At 39.3% G+C, this 21,143-nt stretch overlaps 1 protein-coding gene across 1 annotated transcript; it reads left to right on the top strand.

Annotated features, from left to right (window-relative positions):
- The first annotated feature begins 1,315 nt into the window (after positions 1 to 1,315).
- Positions 1,316 to 20,875, top strand: NCF4 (neutrophil cytosolic factor 4). The gene is made up of 10 exons (XM_070947310.1): positions 1,316 to 1,347; positions 3,146 to 3,230; positions 6,174 to 6,327; positions 9,371 to 9,441; positions 11,466 to 11,593; positions 11,734 to 11,791; positions 12,998 to 13,096; positions 13,972 to 14,102; positions 18,336 to 18,401; positions 20,665 to 20,875. Exons 1-10 carry the CDS (start codon positions 1,316 to 1,318, stop codon positions 20,873 to 20,875), a joined length of 1,035 nt encoding a protein of 344 aa, XP_070803411.1.
- The last annotated feature ends 268 nt before the right edge of the window (positions 20,876 to 21,143 follow it).

Genomic DNA, 21,143 nt, shown 5'->3' with positions numbered 1-21,143 from the left:
AACAAAATAGAACAGTGATGTTCTCACAGCAATATTATGCTGGGGGCAATATTGAACTCTATAGCTTAGAAGAATGCAACACACCACAAGGATGGTGTGTGGCTTTGTTACATTCACAATTTCCACAAAAGTGAATTCCAGCTTCATTGTTTCTCCTCATGCATACATATAACGCAAGTTGATGTTTAAAACAGCCATTAAATCAGTAGAAGGAGATTTTATGCTGTGCTGTAACATTCTTACACTATTACCAAAGTAATATTTCCCATCACTTCCTTCTCTTTTTTCTTGAATATTCATGCTCCAGAGCAAGACTGTTTTTGCTTAGCAGTGAGAGCAGTAGATTCAAGATGGGAAAGGTTGCATCATTTCTAGTTCACCCTCTATGATCACTGTTAATGACACATACCTTCACACGATTCTGTTTCTAGTAAATGCATGAATAAACCGCTGGATTATTATTGATATAGATCTCATCAACTGGATAGTGTTTCTTCTCTCTGATTCGCCTATGAAATGCATCCCCTGATCTCATTTTCAAACACAATAGTCATGCACAGGTTTCTCTGGGCATTTCCTAGTCTGCAGTTGTACAAAATTAAGGTTCCCCATGATCTGCAATGATGCTCTATAAATCATACCATTGAATAACTTGCAGAGAAGAGGAGGAAGACAGATGAGGTGAAAACTTGGCTCAGTTGCAGAGCTACCTACCCCCACCCTCTTACCACCCAATCTGTTTTGTAGAAATAACCACGATAGTTTAAGACAGTATTGTCCATTTTTTATTCAGTACTGCTTACATTGCTTGTCAGTTGCCTTGGGAGACTGCAGTTCTGAAAAGCAAAAGATCAATAAACAAATAAGTAAACAAGGAAAACTAAACACTTCAAGGGTGATATGAGGATTCAGAATGTGGCACATGAACCGTGGTGGAAAACTCATTTCAGCTGTAATTTGTCCTCCTGGGCTTTCTTTTAAGGGAAAGGTATTTTTTGACATAGGCACGTTTGTCATGCCTTCTATTCTGTTTCAAAAGGTTGCTTTCAGTTGCACTTCCTCAAATGGCCAAGGGTGGAGAGAACGAAGAAAAAGTATATTTCCGGAAAGTTAGAAATAAGCTACTAGGCATAGATTGCTGAAGCTTTGCAGTGTAGTTACAGTGCAGTTAACCAAGGTAGAGAGTTTGGGTGGAATACCCCACTTCTCTTGCCCACCTCCACCCCACAGGTTGCTGCTGAGCTGCTTGAAGTGCAGAGGAAATTTTTTAATTTATTGGCTCTTTTGGGGTCTTGCAAGGCAAAGGCCTGGAGGAATGTCTCATCCAAAGCAGTTACGAGATGAGAGGTAAGTCATTTACATTCTTTCTCCAAAGGGCTTCTTAATGTGCCTTTGCCTCAGGCTCAATACCTTTTCAAAGTTGGCTAAATTGTTCAGATTTTTTAAAAATATGTGATGTGCAGCTTCAGTTGCGGTAAGAGAAGAACGTCTGTGTATTGGTCTTCTCTTTGTTCTGATTGTACCCTATTGCTTCTGCTTCTGCTTTTTTCTTTTTCAAATGCACATATGCCAGTCCATCCCAAGATATTTTCCTGTCTGAGATAGAGTTGCAAATAGAAAGTCTCCTGTAAAGTACTGTAGGAAGAAATATCCTTCTGGGTTCAGCTCCAAGTGGGGAAAAAGACACTGGAAACATGGAGACTGCTTGGAAAGATGGTTTTTTTTTTTTTTTTAATGAAGTTTTATTGAATGAAGAATATATTACATTTCAAACTCTATGGTTCGGCAACGTGTAGTCATCTTGTATATTTACAAATATGGAATCTAATCGATTATCTAATATTATACAATTTATACGTGAATTTTGTAAAGTTGAATACAACAATAATATATAGATTAATATCCTAATAAAGCTTAACTTTTGCATTTATTTTTCAACCACCTATACCACAGATCCCAAATCGTGTAGAATTCTGAGTCTTCCTTTCCGTTTAACACATACGTTAAACGGAAAGATGGTTTAATGGTGGACAGGATCACATGGTTTGAGTTCCTGAACAGAAAAGGGGCGAGGTGCAGCGAGTCCCCGGGTTTTATGCTCTCTCTGGCTTTGAACTTCCTGGGGACCAGAAAGAGTATCCTGATTCAGACTCCTAGGGGGTGGGGGTCTTAGCTAGCCTTGCGGGCTGATGTAATTTTCCCAGGTGCCATGTGGTGAGTTTCTTTTTTTTTTTTTTTTTAAATTTGATTTATATGCCACCCTTCTCTGGAGACTCAGGGCGGCTTACAATGCATTAAGCAATAGCCTTCATACTTTTGTATATTTTTACAAAGTCAGCTTATTGCCCCCACAAACTGGGTCCTCAATTTACCTACCTTAGAAAGGATGGAAGGCTGAATCAACCTTAAGCCTGGCAAGATTCGAACTTACTAATTGCAGACAGCTGGAGTTAAATTACAATGTATTAGTCTGCTGAACTATCCAGGCTTCTGTTGCTAGATGGGCCCTGTTGTGTTAGTTTCTGTTTCTAGATGGGTCCTATTATGTTGCAGATGATGGTCCATTGACAAAGATTGAGTTTCTGCCTCTGGCCCATTAACAAAGGGTGGGGGCAGGAAGATGGGAGCTGCTTCGTCTTTAAAACATGCTTCTCCATTTCTCATCCAGGGAAATATAATATTCTGCCTTTTTAATATTTCCCAAAATATTTCATTCCTCTAGGAAAGGGGTGGGTGCTAACTTCTTACAGTACCTTTGGCACCTGTATCAGGAAATCCCACAGCCCTGTCTCTTTGCTGTTAAAAGGATAAAATAATACACTCATTGTTGCTACCTTTGGCTGCTTTCTGGCCTCCTTAAATGATACAACCTATCATGCAGAAATGTACACACACACACCACCCAAGAAAAATATTGGCAGGAAGTTGTAAGCAGTCATCCCAACCTAGTGTCTTCCTGATGTGCTAGGCTCCTTTTCCCATAATTTCCAACCAGAGTGGCCAGAAGAGCAATATAACTGAAGGGCCCCTATATTTCAAGAGGGATGAGTTACCTGGGTTTAAATAAAAAATACGCATTTAGAAATGTATGATCATCAACATAGGTTATCACCTGCTGCAATAATCTCTTTAATGTATATTTTAGTGACTTTGACCAGCTTCCAGATGATGTACCTGTTTCTGCAAATATTGCAGATATTGAAGAGAAGAGAGGTTTCTCCAGTTATTATGTAAGAAAATATTTTTCTTGTGTATGTGATCTATGCTATACCAGGGATGGGGAGAGTGAAAGTAGAGAAAATCCACTATATCATATAAGAGCTCTTCAGGTGAAGTGACTAATTTCATTGGATTTGTTTCACTTGTTTCGCTGGTTTCAACATCAATTATTGATGTTTAGAAACTTTGATATTAGAAAATTTGGAAGATCCAAAAGGTGCTTTTTCAAAAGGCAACTGGACTTTCTTTGTTTTTGCTTGAAGGTGTTTCACTTCTCATTCAAGCGGCTTTTCCAGAACTTCTTCAAAACTTTTGAAAAAGCACCTTTGGGATAACCATGACCTGGGTGACTGAGAATCTCCATAGAAACTTTAGAGATGTAGAAAACTCTCTTAAATCTGCAATTGGAGGTAATATTAAACCAAGATTCACTATTGCTTAAACAAGCTCATACGTTTCTTCCTCCCCATTGAGATGGGAAAGTTTAGAAATGTTTTCCTTCATTATCAGAACCCAGATTGTTGGGGGCAATACGTTGACTCTGTAAACCGCTTAGAGATGGCTGTAAAGCACTGTGAAGCAGTATATAAGTCTAAGTGCTATTGCTATCAGCATTTTAACCTGAACATTCTGTGATCAATGTTTGCTAAATATGATATAGGAAAAATGGCCCATTTAAACTATGGTGAAGATTGTTCACTTAAATCAGCTTTCTTCAGTGCTGTGTTCCAGATACGTTGGATTTCACTTCATTAACTTTCAGCCAACATATCCAGAGAACACATCTGAAGAATGCTAAGTTAGGGAAGATTTTCCTTAGTCAGAGTTAACATTAATCATAGTGTATTAAAAATGAAAGCAAAAGCTCTGGGTGGATCCATACATCATACTCAACAAAGTTGACCCTTACTATCAAGGCAATCCTTTTGGAATATAAAGAAAAACATTCCCTGGTAATCTTGTTTTGCTTCCTCTACCCTGGTCTGCAAATTATTTCCTAGAAATCAGGAGATATGGTGAAGGTCCAGATTGTCCAGTCATAGGTCACATGACTCACCACATATGCAGATAAATACTTTTAAAAATATCTAAAGTGGAGGCATATAGCTTTGACTGAACCCTGGTAAGACTGAGTGGTTATGGATGTATGGGATTTGGGACCCAGGACTTTAATGCCTTTAGTTCTGGGTTGCACTGTCCCAGACAGATACTTTGCACAATTTTTACGAGGCTCATGACTCCTGTTCAAAGAACAGGTGGCAGTTGTTGCTAGGAGAACCTTTGCACAACTTCATATTGTGCATCAGTTGTGCCCTTTCCTGGACTGTGAGTCCCTGTGTTCAGTCATTCATGCCTTGGTCATCTTGTATTTGGACTATTGCAATGTGCTTTACATGCGGCTGCTCTTGAGGAATACTCATAAGCTATATTTACTGTAAAATGCAGCTGCATGGACAGTTCCTTAGGATGTGCATGTAACACTGCTAATGTGTGAGCGTTACTGTTTTGCTGGTCTACTTCCGGGTTCAATTCAAGGTGTTTGTTATGACCTTTAAAGCCTTTTATGGTATGGGTCTAGGCTACTTAAGGAACCATCTCACCCCAATGGAATTGTCCCACTCCATTCATTGTGGTGGAAGGGGCATGCTGCAGACTGCATCCAGTTGGGGGAACGGGACTCCAAGAGAAGAACCTTTTCTGCCATGGCCCCCTGCCCTCTGGAATATAATGCTCCTTTGAGGTGAGATCTGCTCCCATCCTCTCGGCCTCCTATAAGAGCCTACAAAACCTGACTCTGTTGACTGGCCTGGTCCCCAATGTGGATGTTCCATATTGGAGGTGGTTAGTGGACTAGGAAGACTATTTCACCTTCACTCCTTACTATTCTGATATTTTAATGTATTTAATCTTTCTTTCTTTAGTATTTATTGTTTTAATGTTTTGTCCCTTTGTTTTTTATGTTTATAAGTTGCCCAGATTTGCTTGGCAGTGAGATGGGTGGCGTACGACCTTAATAAACAAGCAAGCAAGCCAACATGCAGTATAATGTATTGGGCTACACCTGGGTCCATCCTCAGTTTGAAAACTCACTGATAACTTTGGACCAGTCACTCTCAGCTCCTAGGAATGCTGCTGTGGGGATAAAAAAAAAAAGTCAAATCCTCATGAAAACTGACACTTTGACTGTAGATGGGATATACATCTAAGGAAGAAATTAATAGAAAATTAAATTTCTGGAATATTTGTCTGCCTTTAGCAAGGTTCCAGCAAGTTCCAAGCAATTCTGTTAAGGTGACATGAGTGTCTTTAGGAGCAGATATGGATAGTCAATACATAACATTTGCTTTTTTGTGAGATAGCATGAGGAACTCAACTATTGTAAATTGTAAACCACAGTCTATGGCTTAGAATAGTCAATTCCAACCTGGACATCCATGTTAGGTATACAAGACCCAGACTTCCTAGCCAGGGATTAGTATTTGAGAGTTGTAGTCCTCAAAAATTTGGAATGCAATGATAATTTCTAGCCTAAAATATCTGTAAGACTAGAAATCAGCCCATTATGTTTAAAACAAATAGTCTTAGTATGATATGTGATTCCAGTTGCAATCAATCTTGGGTTTTTTTTTCTATCAAGAAAAGATAGGAGAGGAGATGTATGGACAACTAAGGTTTATTCATTCAATTGAACATTATTTCAAACTAAACCAAGCATTAATGGTCATAGTATATAATTAGTATTGCATGAAAACCATCTTGCATGGTGGGAGGACACATATAGAAAATATATTTACATATTTCTATTTTCCTGAATTCCTTTCCTTGTATTAAGGAGTTAGGAGGTTTAGATGAAGACTAGACCAATTCTTCCGCATTTTAGATAGACATTTATTTGTGTTGACTAAAATTCTTTTAACTGGAGATGTCAGGAATTTTGAATTCTTCTTTTCTAGGTATTTGTGATTGAGGTGAAAACAAAAGGCAAGAACAGATACATGATATTTCGGCGCTACAGCCAGTTCTACAGCTTGCATGCCAAACTGGAAGAAAGATATGGTGCAGAAAGTAAAAATAGCAGCTTTACCTGCATACTTCCTACCCTTCCAGGTAAACCACAAAACCTTTCTAGTCCTGCATCTAGATTTTCTTCCTTGATCATCTGATAATGGATCGTTCACTTAATGGTCGCATAGTGAAAGATTTATCAATGCAGAAGATTTTAAGATTATGATAATACAGTGATTCAAACCATGGATTCCTTTGCCTTTGCAATTTGTTCTGAACTCCCAAATACCTCTTGCCCTCTGGGATGCTCCCCTAATTTGAATATCACTTTTGAAATCATCATCATGGTGCAACTACTGTATTTTGTAATTCTTTTTGGAGTAATATCTGTTGTATTCTTAGTCATTGTTTTTATGTTCTTTTATACTTTGTGATCTGCTTACAGTCAGTTGGAGTCTGGGATCAAAAATTAAACGAATAAATGAATTAATTAATAAATATATAAAATTTAGGCTAATGCGGGAATGCTTATGTTTGTCATAGGTTATTAAGTGGCTTTTCCAATAGATGTGTCTTATTATTTTTGGTGGCAATTTCCCCTCTTCAATTCTAAATGAAAAGCCATGTTAAAAAAAAATCAGACTCAACCTACAATTTTATTTACAGCAGCCAAATTTGTACATTTCCACAGGAGATCCTCCTCTAAGTAGCACTTCTCCAGTCCCCACATATGAGCCCCAAATTATCTCAATCTGGATTATGTTAACCTCATATGTTTTTAGAAACATAGTTTCTAAGCTGTTTTAGCTAGTTAAGTCTTTTTTTTTTTTTTTGCATATGGGTGCACTCTAGGTACAATCAATTAAATATTGTAATTTTATGGGATTAAGGAAGCAAGCCTTCTTGGGTTGCAGCCAGGAGTGAAATCCAGCAGGTTCTGACAGGTTCTAGAGAACTGGTAGCGGAAATTTTGAGCAGTTCAGAGAACTGGCAGCGGAAATTTTGAGTAGTTTGGAGAACCGGCAAATACCACCTCTGGCTGGCCCCAGAGTGGAGTGGGAATGGAGATTTTGCAATATCCTTCCCCCAGGAGTGGGGTGGAAATGGAGATTTTGCAGTATCCTTCCCCTGCCATGCCCACCAAGCCACACCACATCCACCAAGCCATGCCCACAGAACCAGTAGTAAAAAAATTTAGATTTCACCATTGGTTGCAGCCCTTGCCCTCTGGAAAAGCATCTCCTTCCCCTAAAAATGGAGGGCTTCCAGGCTCCTTGCTTTCTAGGAACCCCCTGAAACCCAGAGGTTGTGGCATCCCTGTTGAGATTTTGCACATTAGGGAGTGTGTTCAGGTAGCTTTTAATATGTTTTTATTCTATGTATTGATCCTAGCATACACTATCCTGGAGTTGGGTGCGTTTAACAACTCTGTTTGTCTGCCTGTCTGCTTTCCAGGGGTGGGTTCTACCTACCTTTACTACTGGTTCGCAATGGGGCCGTATGCGTGTGTTCGCTTCGCTTGCACGTGTGCACTCTTCTGCGCATGTGCAGAAGTGTTCTGATGACGTCGGGGTCAGTGGGCGGAGCCTCCCACCAGTTTTACTACCAGTTCTATAGAACCAGTCCGAACCGGTGGCAACCCACCACTGCTGCCTTCCTATCTCTCCAGGACATCAATATTATGTTAGCTAAAAAACTCAAGGAAGTTTTTTAGCTAACTCTTCACCTCTCCTGTATATCCCATAGTTTAAAATATCTCTTTTCACCATTTATTCTTCAACTTCTGCCTTTGTCTCTCCTGTTACTAAGAAAAATTCTTTCTGCTGCATGACAGAGCCTGTACTGTATTTCACATCATCAATTCCTGTTCTTTAAAACAGTCCCTCCCTTGTTTTATAAAACACATACAAAGAAGGCATTCTTATGCCAAATAAAGCCTCCCATTCTTTCAGTTATCTCTGTCAAAGGTAAAGACCCTTTGCTGCTCTTGAACCTTAGCTTCTTTTGTTTATAGAGAATGGGTTTTCCTTCACCATGTGTTCCATTTCAAAATACGTGGGTCTTTGCCATCCTATTAAAACCGTTGTCAATATTGTGAATTTAAAATGGGCATTTTGTGATCCCAGCACCATAGAAATCATTAGTTCCTTTCACAGAATTATTGACCCCAGGGTTCTCAGAAGGAAGAGATTTTGCATTCTCTGTGAACTGCAGGTTGCACGAGACAGAGCATTTAGTGTTGCATTAGTATACAGAAACAATGAGAGTTTGTAATGTGATTTGCAATTGGCAAACACCTCCCAAAGGGGGAAAAACAACAATCTATATAGGTAGTCCTTGACTTATGACTACAATTGAGCCCAAAATTGATGTTGCTAAGTGAGACATTTGTTAAGTAAGTTTTGCCCCATTTTATGACCGTTCTTGCCACTGTTGTTAAATGAATTCCTGCAGTTGTTAATTTAGTAACACAGTTGATAAGTGAATCTGGGTCTCTCATTGACTTTGCTTGTCAGTAGGTCGCAAGAGGGGATTGTCAGAGTTTCTTGCAAAAATCAAATCCAGAAGCACACACAGATAACTGAATCAGCTGCATTCATTAACTTCCTTATATTCATAATAATACATAAAATATATTTACAATACAAACAGATAATTCTTCAGCTCAGATCAGCAGACATGTTCACATACACAGAGTACAGCAGAGAGACCTTAACAAACACACTGGTTTCAGTTTCTCTGCACAGAATCAGAAGCTGCAGACTAACACACGCCCTGGCTCCAGTCTGTCTCAGTTCCCAATTGGCTGATTTAGTTGCTATGCCTATTCATTGGCTGACCTTGTTACCATGTCTTCCCAGTAATGAATATTCTGACAGGGATCCCATGACCCTGGGACACAGCAACCGTTATAAGTACGAACCAGTTGCCATTCCTCTGAATTTTGATCACATGACCATGTTGATGCTGCAATTATTTTAAGTGTGAAAAACGGTCATAAGTCACTTTTTTCTGTGCCGTTGTAACTTTGAATGGTCACTAAACAAACTGTTGCCAGGGACATCTGAACAATCAAACTTTCTAATGTTTTTTTTTCTCTACAAATCCCTTCCATGTGATCTTTATTTACATTTATGCTTTTCAGGAAAAGTTTATGTTGGTGCAAAGAAGGAGATTGCAGATAGCCGAATCCCGATACTCAACATATATATGAAGGTAAGCGTTAATTTTAGGATAGGTTTGCCACTTTAATCATGGAGCTACTTAGTGTAAAATATTGTTATAGAAAAACCAATTGTCGCTCCATGGTGAGCTGAGAAGTTACTCACACGTGTAATTTAAACCCATTTGCGGTTATATTTGTCTAGAATATGAATGTGAAATGTATCCAGGTAGTAAGATTTGATTTTCCATTCATTTTCTTGTCAATTCAAAAGTACATCTAAATTACTGAACTGTTTCTGTTTTATATTAGCTTTTAATTGTTACGGTTGCCTTCAGAGGTTTGTGGGCCTCATTTGGTACGAATCCTTCAATTTTGGGTCAGAGATTACTGCCTTCTTTTACACAATTGTATATGTTATTATTGAGCTTGTAAACCAGGGTAGTGGAGCTTGCTGTGTGATTAACTTTTGTTGCAGTATTAATTTGCCATGTTCAGCGTATACACTAATACATCAGATAAACTTTTGGATTAGAAGCTTTAGGATAGCTCATGAGATACTGTCACTTGTTCTATAGAAATTGGAAAACTTTCCAAAGTAATAGACTCAGTTTTATATTTCCTTCCTTCATTTGCATCATTCCACTAAACTCAAAAACATTTGAGTCGTTATGGATTTTTGCATTATTTCCTCTTGTATATAACATTAAGTCATTTGCTGCTGGGTTATCTTGATGACTTTAGTCTACTCGCAACCTATAGCATGGCAGGAGAAGAGAAAAAGGTATAGGAAACATTTATTTTTTGTGCCCTCCATTCCTCTTTGTGGTTGGTTGTTTCTCTGAGCCATTTCACAATTTCTTGCAGGTTACTAATCCAGTTAGAAACCAGTTGACTGAATTCTGCAACTGCTAAAAGCAGAAACCACTAGCTAGAATACTTGTAGATCTGCACATTAAATCAGAAACAGTCACCCAATATTTGTGCAGGAGTTGGCATCATAAAGATTGAGGCTGTTAGAGTATCCATTAGCACTCCAAATGATGTTTAGCATCCTCAACAAATTGAAAGTAGTCATTTTGAAAAAAAAGAGTTGAAATGTATTGGTATTGTTTTAGGAGTTTTGGATGCCTGGGACATTATGCAAGATTACACAATTGTCTAGAAATGGTTACACACATCTAGCATCCTATGCAGCCTTTCATAGTCCAAACTTAATTTAATCATAAGAGATTAGAGACACTTCTAAGTCTCACCCCCCAAGATGTCTGGTGACCTGAGACAGGACATTATAAACAAAGTTATTAATCTCACCTTCAATGTCAACATAACTATAGACCAGTGATGGCTAACCTTTTCCAGACTGAGTGTCCAAAGCGTGTGCCTGAACCCCCAAAATACAATGTGCCCACATCCCCTTGCATGCACCCCCATGCATGTGCATGCAGCTCCCTGCATATGCCCTGCCCCCCCCCCCATGCATGCATGGCCCCCACGCTTATGCCGTGGCCCTGCATATGCATGGCAGAGACCCAAAGACCAGCTGGCTAGTGGGAGGCGTGCACGCATGCGCAGCAGAGCTGAACTGGGGTGACAGCTTGCATGCCATCAGAGAGGGTGCTGCATGCCACCTTGGCATGTGTGCCATAGGCTCACTATCATGGCTATAGACCATTCCAAACTCCCCAACAATGCTGCTGGATAATTGGAAGATGATGTAAAAATAATAATAATAAAAAAAAGGAGTGGGGATTTGTAAAAAAAAATAAACAAAAAAGAATGGGGATTTGATTTGAAGGGAGAGGGCTTCAATTGCACAATTATGGTTGTCATTTCAATTTTTTTAAAACCGTTCCAGCAGATGTTCCAAGCTTCTTACAGTATTGATAATAAAGAGCCCTCAACAATGCTGAGCATGTCTCAGGGCTTAAGGAATAGGGATATTGGGCACTTCCCTCTTGCATGGGGTGTAGATGGAACAGGAGGGGAGTGTTTTGACCCCTTCCCCAGAAAGATTTCCTCTACCTGTAAAATGCCAAGGCATTTCTCAATTTGATTTTTTTATTCATTGACACAGAAGCTGCTTAGCTTGCTACCCTGTGTGTTGCTAGATGAAGATATCCGCTTATTTTTCTGTCAGTCAGAGTTTGACAGTGAACAGATACCTCAAGGACTGAGAAGGCTACGCCCTCGCACTCGCCGTGTGTGAGTATGTAACAGACATAGGAGACAGTTCTTACTAACTTCCTAGTCTAGTTAATAAACATTCAGCTGGTTGAAATGCTAATTCTGTATTGATCCCCAGTGGAGCTGGTGAAATACTCTTTCTCTCTTCTTTATGATAGAAAGAGTGTGAGTCCTCAAGAACCAGGATTTGACAGATTGGCAGCTCCACGAGTGGAGGTGAGTGTCTCATTCGCTATGTTGTCTGACATTATTGTTACAATATATGGTTTTTATGTATTTTGTGCAACAACTATAGCCAACCAGTAGATGGCAGGGTTTATATGTTTGCATCTATACACTCTATGCACTTTATCTGTATAAAAGTTTCTTGTTTCTTGTCACAGTTAAGCAGTAAAGCACATGGTGACTGTGCAGTTTGTTTGTTTGGTAGGGCTATATAAACAGCATTTCTAACAGCTATAAAGATATTTCTCTGAATGTGTCACTATTCATCTGGCTAGAGGATCCTCTTTCAATAATAGAGGTGGAGTTTGTGGGCTAGTAGGAAGAACACACACTTCTTCCTTTCTGCTTAACTTAGAACGAATGGAGAAGGAGGGAGAGAGGAAGAAATGAACAAATTTAATATTATTGTATTAAATAGCATTGGATTAACATTCCCAAAATATTTGTAACAAAATCCACATATAAATAGTTATGTAAACATATTACTGAACATATTTCATCATAAGATATGGATTTTTATAGATAATTTATCTCAAAATTGCAACTTCCCTGAATTTCCTGGAAGAAAGATAAATATAAAAATGACTGATTTAGCTTTCCTCAATTTACTCTTTTGAGATACCATTGGAATTTCAGTTCCCAAAGTTCTCAAACAACAGTTGCAGTTCCACCATATCTGGAAAATGCCAAATTGGTGTTATGCATAAATAGGTGGATAGAGCAGTGATAGATAAGTACAGGCAGATTCTTTTTTCCTCCATCCATCCCTCCCTCCCTTTCTCTCTCTCTCTTTTTTCATTCTGAAACAGTTGAGTGCATATTTCTGCCTTTCTTATGACAACTGAAATGTATTATATAGAAGGTTAGAGTTCTTAAAAATTACTTTTGCTAAAACTGTAATTTAGTGGTCATTTTCTTTTAGAGCCATGGAATCTATCAATCAGTGTTATCATGGTATGGTATAATTCTGCAGTAGGGAAATATTGGCAGAAGCCTGTAAGAGGGCACAGTTGTTACACATAGTGGTATATAACTGGTATAATCCAGTTATAGGCTTTCTAATACAAGATTTTTGCACAAATATCTTCAAGGTCTTTAAACTATTGTGATGCTATGTTTACTTTCTGAGAATAAAGATTATACCCAATTTTTGTAATTTTGTAATCTGATCTCCTACAATTGGAATCTTTCCCATAGGCACTGTATGATTTTACTGCCTCCAATAAACTGGAATTGAGCTTCAAGAAAGGAGACTTGATCTATTTACTCAGCAGGATCAATAAAGATTGGTTTGAGGTAAATATTGTTGGGTCCTCAACAATGTGGCCATAATTTACTGATCTGAATTGATTGGAACTACAGTATCTCCTAGTGCAGTGATGGCTAACATTTTCCGGACCAAGTGCCCAAAGCCTGTGTACCCGAACCCCCAAAATGCAATGTGTGTGCATCCCCTCTGCGTGTGTCTCCCCCCGCACATGCGCGCACAGCCCCTGTGCAAGCATCCCACCCCTGCACATGCACGTGTGGCCCCCCCCGCATGCCCCCACTCCCCTGCGTATGCTCATGCCTCCCTGTGCATGCACGGCAGAGACCCGAAGACCAGCTGGCCAGCGGGAGGTATGCACACATGCGCAGCAGAGCTGAACTGGGGCGATGGCTCACATGCCATCAGAGAGGGTGCTGCATGCCACCTCTGGCACACGTGCCATAGGTTCACCATCATGGTCCTAGTGTGACCATTGTGGAATTCAAGTATGATAGAAATTAAGGACTTGCAACAACTCAGGTTCAGTCAGGGGTTCTTTAATCCTTCTCATCCTTGCATGATAAATGGAACACAAGGCATTGTGGATTATCTTCCAGGGATTACACTTCCAAAACTCTCTGAGATGTGGCTGGTGGATTAATATAGCTACATTGTCATGCTTAGAGCTAGAACGTTGGCCAATTGGCATCACATATGTAAGGCATGTATACTTACTTGCTATCTTTGGGTTCTTCTATTGCTGTTCATTCTTTTACTGGCTTGCTGACCCATATCAATGTCTTTTGAGTTTAAGTGGGAAGGCTATCCATATCCATGGGCAATAATAACACTCTCCTCTTCTGGTCTCATGCAGTCAATAGGAGGGAGTCATCTTTTTAAAAATTGTCCTCTTTTATTCCAGGGAAGTCTTCGAGATGCTATTGGAATTTTTCCGTGTGACTTTGTATCAGTCATTAAAGATCTCCCTCAAGAAGAGGATCCAATCAACTGGCTGCGCTGCTATTACCATGATGACAATGTTAGCTCTATCAGGTAATGTGACAAAACACCTTTCTGGGCATTGTACTTTACATAGCTGTCAGTGCTTTGAGGTTCAACATCAGTCCCACTCTGAGAATTGTTCTCCTATTCCCAATAGGGAATAGGAGAGCAGGAGATTGTGGAATAATATTTTTGATTTATATTTATTTATGTAGCACTATGGGCCAGCATTACATCTTACAGACTGCAAGATGACATGTCTCTGATTTATAGCGGTTGTGTCATGAACCAAATTCAAATCTTCCCTCCACTAAAATCAGTTATTTCTTTAGGGTAATCGAATTTTGCCCCTTGCTGCCTAGACTGATGATACTATGCTGTCTTGCAGAATAGTTCTTAAGCAATGTATGTGATCTAATTTGAACATTTGAAATTATGAATTATAGTTAATCAATATTATCACTGAAACTTCTCTATGTTAGATTGGTTATACTTCATGGGCCTTGGAAACTGTTTGGTGTAGAGGTACATTTCAACCTTTCCTGTTGGTAAAGGACATACTACATGTTACAAGCTAATATGTATGCCTAAAAGTAAAGGAAAGATGGTTTTTGTGAGGGGGAAACACACACACATTTCCACCTTATCATTATTTAACCTTGATCAAATAAATCAACTTTATATTCTTTCTTTTTACTTTTAACAATCTTGGTCTTTATTCCTTCAAATAATATCCTAGAATTTGATTTATTTTCATTTTTTATTTATCCCTTCTCACAAAATCTTCAAAGCTTTAAACTTTTGTAAATCCAATATAGTAAAGTTATCCAGATGATAGTTTTGATTTGTTGTTTGTATATTCCTTATGACATAGGTGTCAAATTTTGGCATCACGTGATGTTTTTTTATGTTTTTTCCCTTCGTGGAACTGGGGTGAGCATAGCCTGTGCATGGCGCATCCAGCCCACAGGCCGCCAGTTTGACACCCCTGCCTTAAGACATCAGACGTTTTCAGTTCTATGTCCAATGTAGCAGGGATTTCCCCCCCCCCCCCCATATCTTTCTTTTAACCTGTAATTTTAAAATCAACTTTCAGATCAATCTTAGCCTTGTCTGGTAAAATTTGTTCCTCTTATATAACATAGCAATAGCACTTACATTTATATACCACTTCATATGCTTTATAGCCTTCTCTAAGTGGTTTATAGAGTCAGCATATTGCCTCCAACAATCTGGGTCCTCATTGTACCAACCTCAGAAAGATGGAAGGCTGAGCCATTCAGAATTGAACTCCTGGAGAGAGCAGTGAGTTAGACTGCAGTTAGCCTGCAGTTGTTTAGGAGAACAAACATACCAGGACTAGATTCAGCAGTCCACCTGCATTTAAAAGACAGAGGCCACTCTTTTGAAGATAACTAAAGTCCACATTTTGGACAGAGAGGACTGCTAGTTTGAAAGAGAGGTCAAAGAGGCCATCTATGTCAAAATTGAACAGCCTTCTCTTAACAGAGGGGAAGAGATATGACATCATCTATCTCCAATCTACAACACAGTCCCTTCAACAGTTCCAAGAAGGCTCCACACTCATTTGCACCACTCAGGTGATCCTGATGACACAGATAAACTTCCAGGTAACCTTAATGACTCTCTAAAAGAATGCAAATGACCAGCTATCTTCAAGGAATATAAATCCTTCCATTCCACACCATCCAGTCAGAACTGAAGGAGCTTCTGAGATGAGAAGTGAAACATTTTCAAAGAAAAACCAGAAAATCCAGTTGCCTCTTGAAAAAGTACCTTTGGGACCTGCAGTACTGCATTCTAACCACTGCAACACTATGACTCTTAAATACATCTTTAAATATAGTCTATTTGTAGAGGTGGACATTCTTAAATAGCAATAGCAATAGCACTTAGACTTATATACTGCTTCATAGTGCTTCACAGCCCTCTCTAAGCGGTTTACAGAGTCAGCATATTGCCCCCAACAATCTGGGTCCTCATTTTACCCACCTCACAAGGATAGGAGGCTGAGTCAATCTTGAGCCAGTGAATTTCGATCTGCTGAACTTCAGCTAGCAGTCAGCTGAAGTAGCCTGCAGTACTGCACTCTAACCACTGCGCCACTTCGGCTCTAAATGTAATTTCTGAGTCCATTGTTCAAAAATATCCTACAGCATGTCTGATATTAAAGTATTTTGTTTCATTCTATATTATTATGTCAAATTTAAGTGTACTTCTCCTTTAATTGTATTCTTTAGTTCCTTCTGGTCCTATTTAATGTCCAACTTTCAGTGTCTCATTCTATCACTTTTTTTTAAAGGGAATTCAAAACAAAACCATTTTCCCACAGGAAGGATTCTTATAATTAATTCCAAAATCTTATTTCAAATTTACCTAGACCCTTAATCCAATTCTAACTTTTCAAAATCAAAGTTCTAATCACGCTTATGCTATTTATTCCAACAGGACTTTTTAAAAAAGTCCTTAAACTTGTATTTAAAACTTCTTTTACTAAGGATTGAAGATACCAAATCTGGTGCTGTAAAACTTGCCTATCCAAAAAGTTTCTAATAGCTGAAAAGCAGTTAACAAGAAACTTCTGAAAAATAATTAGGAAGGGAAGTGTCATGCTCCCTTCGGAGCCTGGATCCACGGAGAAGGACAAGCCAATGCTGGAGGTTGAGGGGGCGGCCTCATCGGCTTTGGAGAAATGCAGGGAGGAGCAGGACAAGGCAACCCCAGGCCCCTTGGGCTTGGGATGGCTTGCCAGTCAGGAGGAACGGGGGCAGGAAGACTGAGGGAGGGCAGGCAGTGGAGATGAGGAGCAACGGAGCTCAGGCAATGAGCAAAAACTACCCCCTCCTGACCCCCAAGCATGGAGAGTGGAGAGAAAGTGGGAATAGCGCAAGCTGACCTGACAACTCGGGAGGCGAGTGCCCCTCCCCTCTTCACAAATCACACCTGGGAACTGAGACTTAAGGAGACACTGTGGGGAGGGGCGTTTGTCAGGAACAAATGCTGAATTTGTGAAGTTTTATGTGTCATTGCTGACGTCTGGAGCTCGCTGGACTTCTTGCCTTGTTCTTTTACTTCATGAACTCATTGCCTTCTTCCTTGCTTTATTGGACTCATTGCCTTGTTCCTTTGTTTTGCCGATTCATTGCCTTGTCCCTTTGCCTCGCTGGACCTCTTGCCTTGAAGCCATTGTGCTAACAGTGTTTTGCTGAACTACTCGCTGCTGTGTGTGTGTGTGTGCGTACGTGTGTGTGTGTTTGCTCCGGGACTTGCCATAAATAGGGAGAGATTTGGGGGGAAAGTTGGAGCAATAAAGGGGAGTTTGAACTATCAACTGGCTGTGTTGCCTCCATGCCTTGTACCCGGTCATCACAAGAAGTATATGACTATGAGTAATGTCTTTTTGAAGGCAATTTGAAGGAAAAGATGGCTGTTCTGTCAACTTCTAGAACTCTAAACCTATGGGAGACCATTGTCTTGTGTCCTTCTCACAACAGTAACTGCAAGGAGCACTTATGGGAGATCTCAAGTCCTTTCCTTGTCTGGAGAGGAAATTCAAAGAGCTGATTTACTCGCTGGCTCTTTGTTCTGCCATGATTCATTGGCTGCACTTTTAGCAGAGCTGTCTTCAGTTCATTACTTCTTACTGAAAAGTTCCCTATTCTTAATCCTTCTTGAAAATGCATTACTTTTAAAAAAACCTGATTTGTAATTTTGGGTCTACTTTATTAGCTGAAAAGTATTGTAGTGATAGGATTTCAGAGCAAAGGGCAGGGAATGTGGACAAATGTATGGACTTTAATCTTAGAAATATAATGGGGCATGTTGGTTGGGAAATTTGGGGAGTCACTATCCACACTTCTAGAAGGTACCCTAGTTGGGGAAGGCTAGTCCCCTTTTCATCTCTTTTTAAATCTCTTGACACACAGCCAAGAACTTCCTCTTTTAAATGCATGCCGGTAAAATCATTTCACAATTGCACTTCTGGAAACACTGAGTTACCTAGAACGGAAAGAAAAAAAACTTGGTTGCTATTAAACACTATCAGATTAGGGGTATGATGCTGTGCTGATTGTTACTCCTCTCTTAGTTGTTCCCAAATACAGCTGTTTAAATGGGCATGATAATTTTTCCTTAATGGGCAAGAGTACTATGTGTATATATTTCATTTTTTACTTTTTTTGTACTTATATTCTAAATGTTGTATGTTTTTTTTACTCTGTATGAAATTATCTGCAAAAAATTATTCCCTTTTCTCCCCTTTAGGGATATATCAGTGGAAGAGGACTTGAGCAGCATCCCATTGTTCCAAGACCTAATGGAGTTAACCAGGTAAAGATATAAGCCAATCAACTTTCAGTCTGAATATCTCCAAATATTTGCATTCATATATATTAAATTTATATGCTGCCCATCTCACTGTCCAAAACAACCCCAAAATTAGCCAAGAACTCAGGTTTTTATATGAGCATACCTGCCTTATAGACCAGTGGTTCCCAATTTTATGGCTTGGGAACCCGGGGGTGGGGGGAGAGAGGATGGTTCCCAGAGGAGGTATTCAGCTGGTACAGACTGGTTCACCCAAACTGGTAGTGAAAATCGTGGGTGCCCCCCCCCCCGCTTTATGCCATCTTATTTAGGCACATTTTTGCGGCTGGGCGCATGTGTGGACGAGTGTGCTCACATTTGCGAACCAGTAAGTAATACCACCCCTGATGATTCCGTGTGAGCAGTTGGCATGCCCACAAGCACTCACAACTCCATTTGCACAACAGCAGCCTGTCTTCACCTAGTTCGGTTGGATAAAGGAAGGGCTAAAACGATTCCTCTTTGGGCTGATTCTTTGACTGAGCAGCAGACTTTTAGCTCTAACTTTTTTTAACAATTAAACAATTGTTTTAACAATTGTTAAAAATTAAAAAGATAAGGAGAATTTTGAGAAATATATTTAATAAATGTAAGAAAAGTTGGGGTTGCCTGGACACCATAATGGAAAATAGAAAACTGAAAATGAATACAGCAATAGAGAAAGACGAAAGAGGAGTAGAGGGATGGAAGGGAGGGAGAAGGAGAGAGAGGAATGGGAAGAAAGGAAAGAGGGGAGGGAGGAAGGGAGGGGAAATAAGAGTAGGAGAGAGGGTTAGAAAGGGAGAAAGAGAGGAGGAGAGGGAGAAAGGAAGGGGAAGTAGAGAAAGAGTAGGAGAGGAAAGAAGAAGAAAGTAGAAAGGAGGAATATGGAAGAGATTGAGAAGAAAGATTGCTGTACAATAAAAAAAGTTGAAATGGAAGAAAGGCAACCCCAAACATGTGTAAATGCACTAGGATAAAGAATGAATTATTAAAAAATAAAAGAATAAATATGAGTAAAAACAGAGAAATTAGAACTTGAGGGCGAATAAAGATGTTGCTTATACAAATAAGCATAAAAATTTTAAGATATGATCAAAAAATGGAAAAAGAAGATTTTGGCAAAAATTGTAACTGAGTAAATTGTATTTGAATAAGATAAATTGTATAAGTTATGATATGGCCAATACTCTGTTCATAAAATATGCAGGTGAATGTGGGGGGGTGGGGGGGGGGGAGTCAATAAAACTTGATTTAAAAAAAAAAGACTTTTAGCTCTAATGTATTTCTCAGCTCTGGTTTTTGGATCTGAGCTTATTCCTCACATCTACCTTAAAGCAGAAAAGTACGTTGGCAATTGCCAATCTCTATTTTGCCTCAAGACTATTGCCATCCTCCTAGTCTTAATGTTGAACAAATAATAAAAGTAATGGTAAAGCACGCTGCATTCATTTGTTCTCCCGCCAAATGTCATCAGCTGATGGGAAATATCTGCCAACTGCTCTCCTAATTGTGGAAAGAAATGCATTCTGTGAAAGATAGCTTTGGTTTTGTGCAGATTGTTAGTCTTGTTGCGTTCAGCTGAGAGTCAGGCTCCTTTTGGATATGGGTTTAGTATTATTCCAGGGTAGTGTCATTTCAAAATAATACTAGTCTGGAATAGTGCTAATTTGGAATAATACTATAAGGGAACAGTGCTAAAATTTGTTTTTTAAACTGTCCCATACTGGAGAAGACATTGGCTTCCAGCAAGTGGATTGGTTCTTGCTCCTTTACAACGGGAAGCTAACCCAGTTGGTTGAAGATAGCCTTTATACACACATGCATACACAAGCTTTCCTCATAGTGTATTTGTCTGCAAGCTCTTCCCTGATTTGCCTTTTGAGATTGTGAAGTTCTGTGACAGATCCAAATCAACTCAGCAGCTAAACATTTGAAGAGCATATCTGATAATGTCATTTTCTTGCCTGTCGAACTTGGCATTTTAACATTAACCAAGAAAGCATCTGCAGACAAAAACAGGTTTCTTGAATGATATTGCAGTGGCTAAACTGATAATTGTTTATCTGTTGCTAATAACTAACAGAGTCTATCTTTGGCACTGGCAACAAAAAAACAGGTGAGAGACTGTGTATATGCCAGCATGGGATGGGACACACTTCCAGATCAGAAAGTGGAAATGTGTTTTGGCACATTCTTCTTGGTGTGATTCTGTTCCTATAATGAAATATCTTGTTTTTTTTCTCAGACGTGAATTTCAGCGGAATGATATCGCTCTGAATTATCGTGACGCTGAGGGGGATCTGATCCGTCTGCTTTCTGATGAGGATGTTGCGCTTATGGTGATGCAGGGCAGAAGTTGGCCTTTTGAGAAACATATCTTCCCATGGAAATTGCATGTTACCAGAGAAGCTGATTACAGCATTTACCACTCAACAAAACCTGTCGTTTCCACATAAAAACCACTAAAAAGCATTCATAAGGGAACTTGATGTTTTGACAGAAAGCAATAATAATTAACTGATTAGACCAGTGTGAAATCGACCCATTAAAAAAAATATTCTGTAGTACTTCACACAATGCTTCCCCCCCCCCTAAAATTATGAAGCATGGCTAGGAGTCCTAACAATTTATAGACATTACTAGATTTCTTTGTACTGAATTACCAGTTTTAGTAGTTTGCATATTAAATACTTGATTTAGAAAAAAATGTTTATTTTTATTTAA

Source organism: Pituophis catenifer, unplaced genomic scaffold, assembly GCF_029215685.1.
Source record: "Pituophis catenifer annectens isolate HBS135680 unplaced genomic scaffold, rPitCat1.0.hap2 SCAF_7, whole genome shotgun sequence".
NCBI lineage: Eukaryota > Metazoa > Chordata > Lepidosauria > Squamata > Colubridae > Pituophis > Pituophis catenifer.
This window is presented reverse-complemented; position numbering and strand designations above follow the sequence as displayed.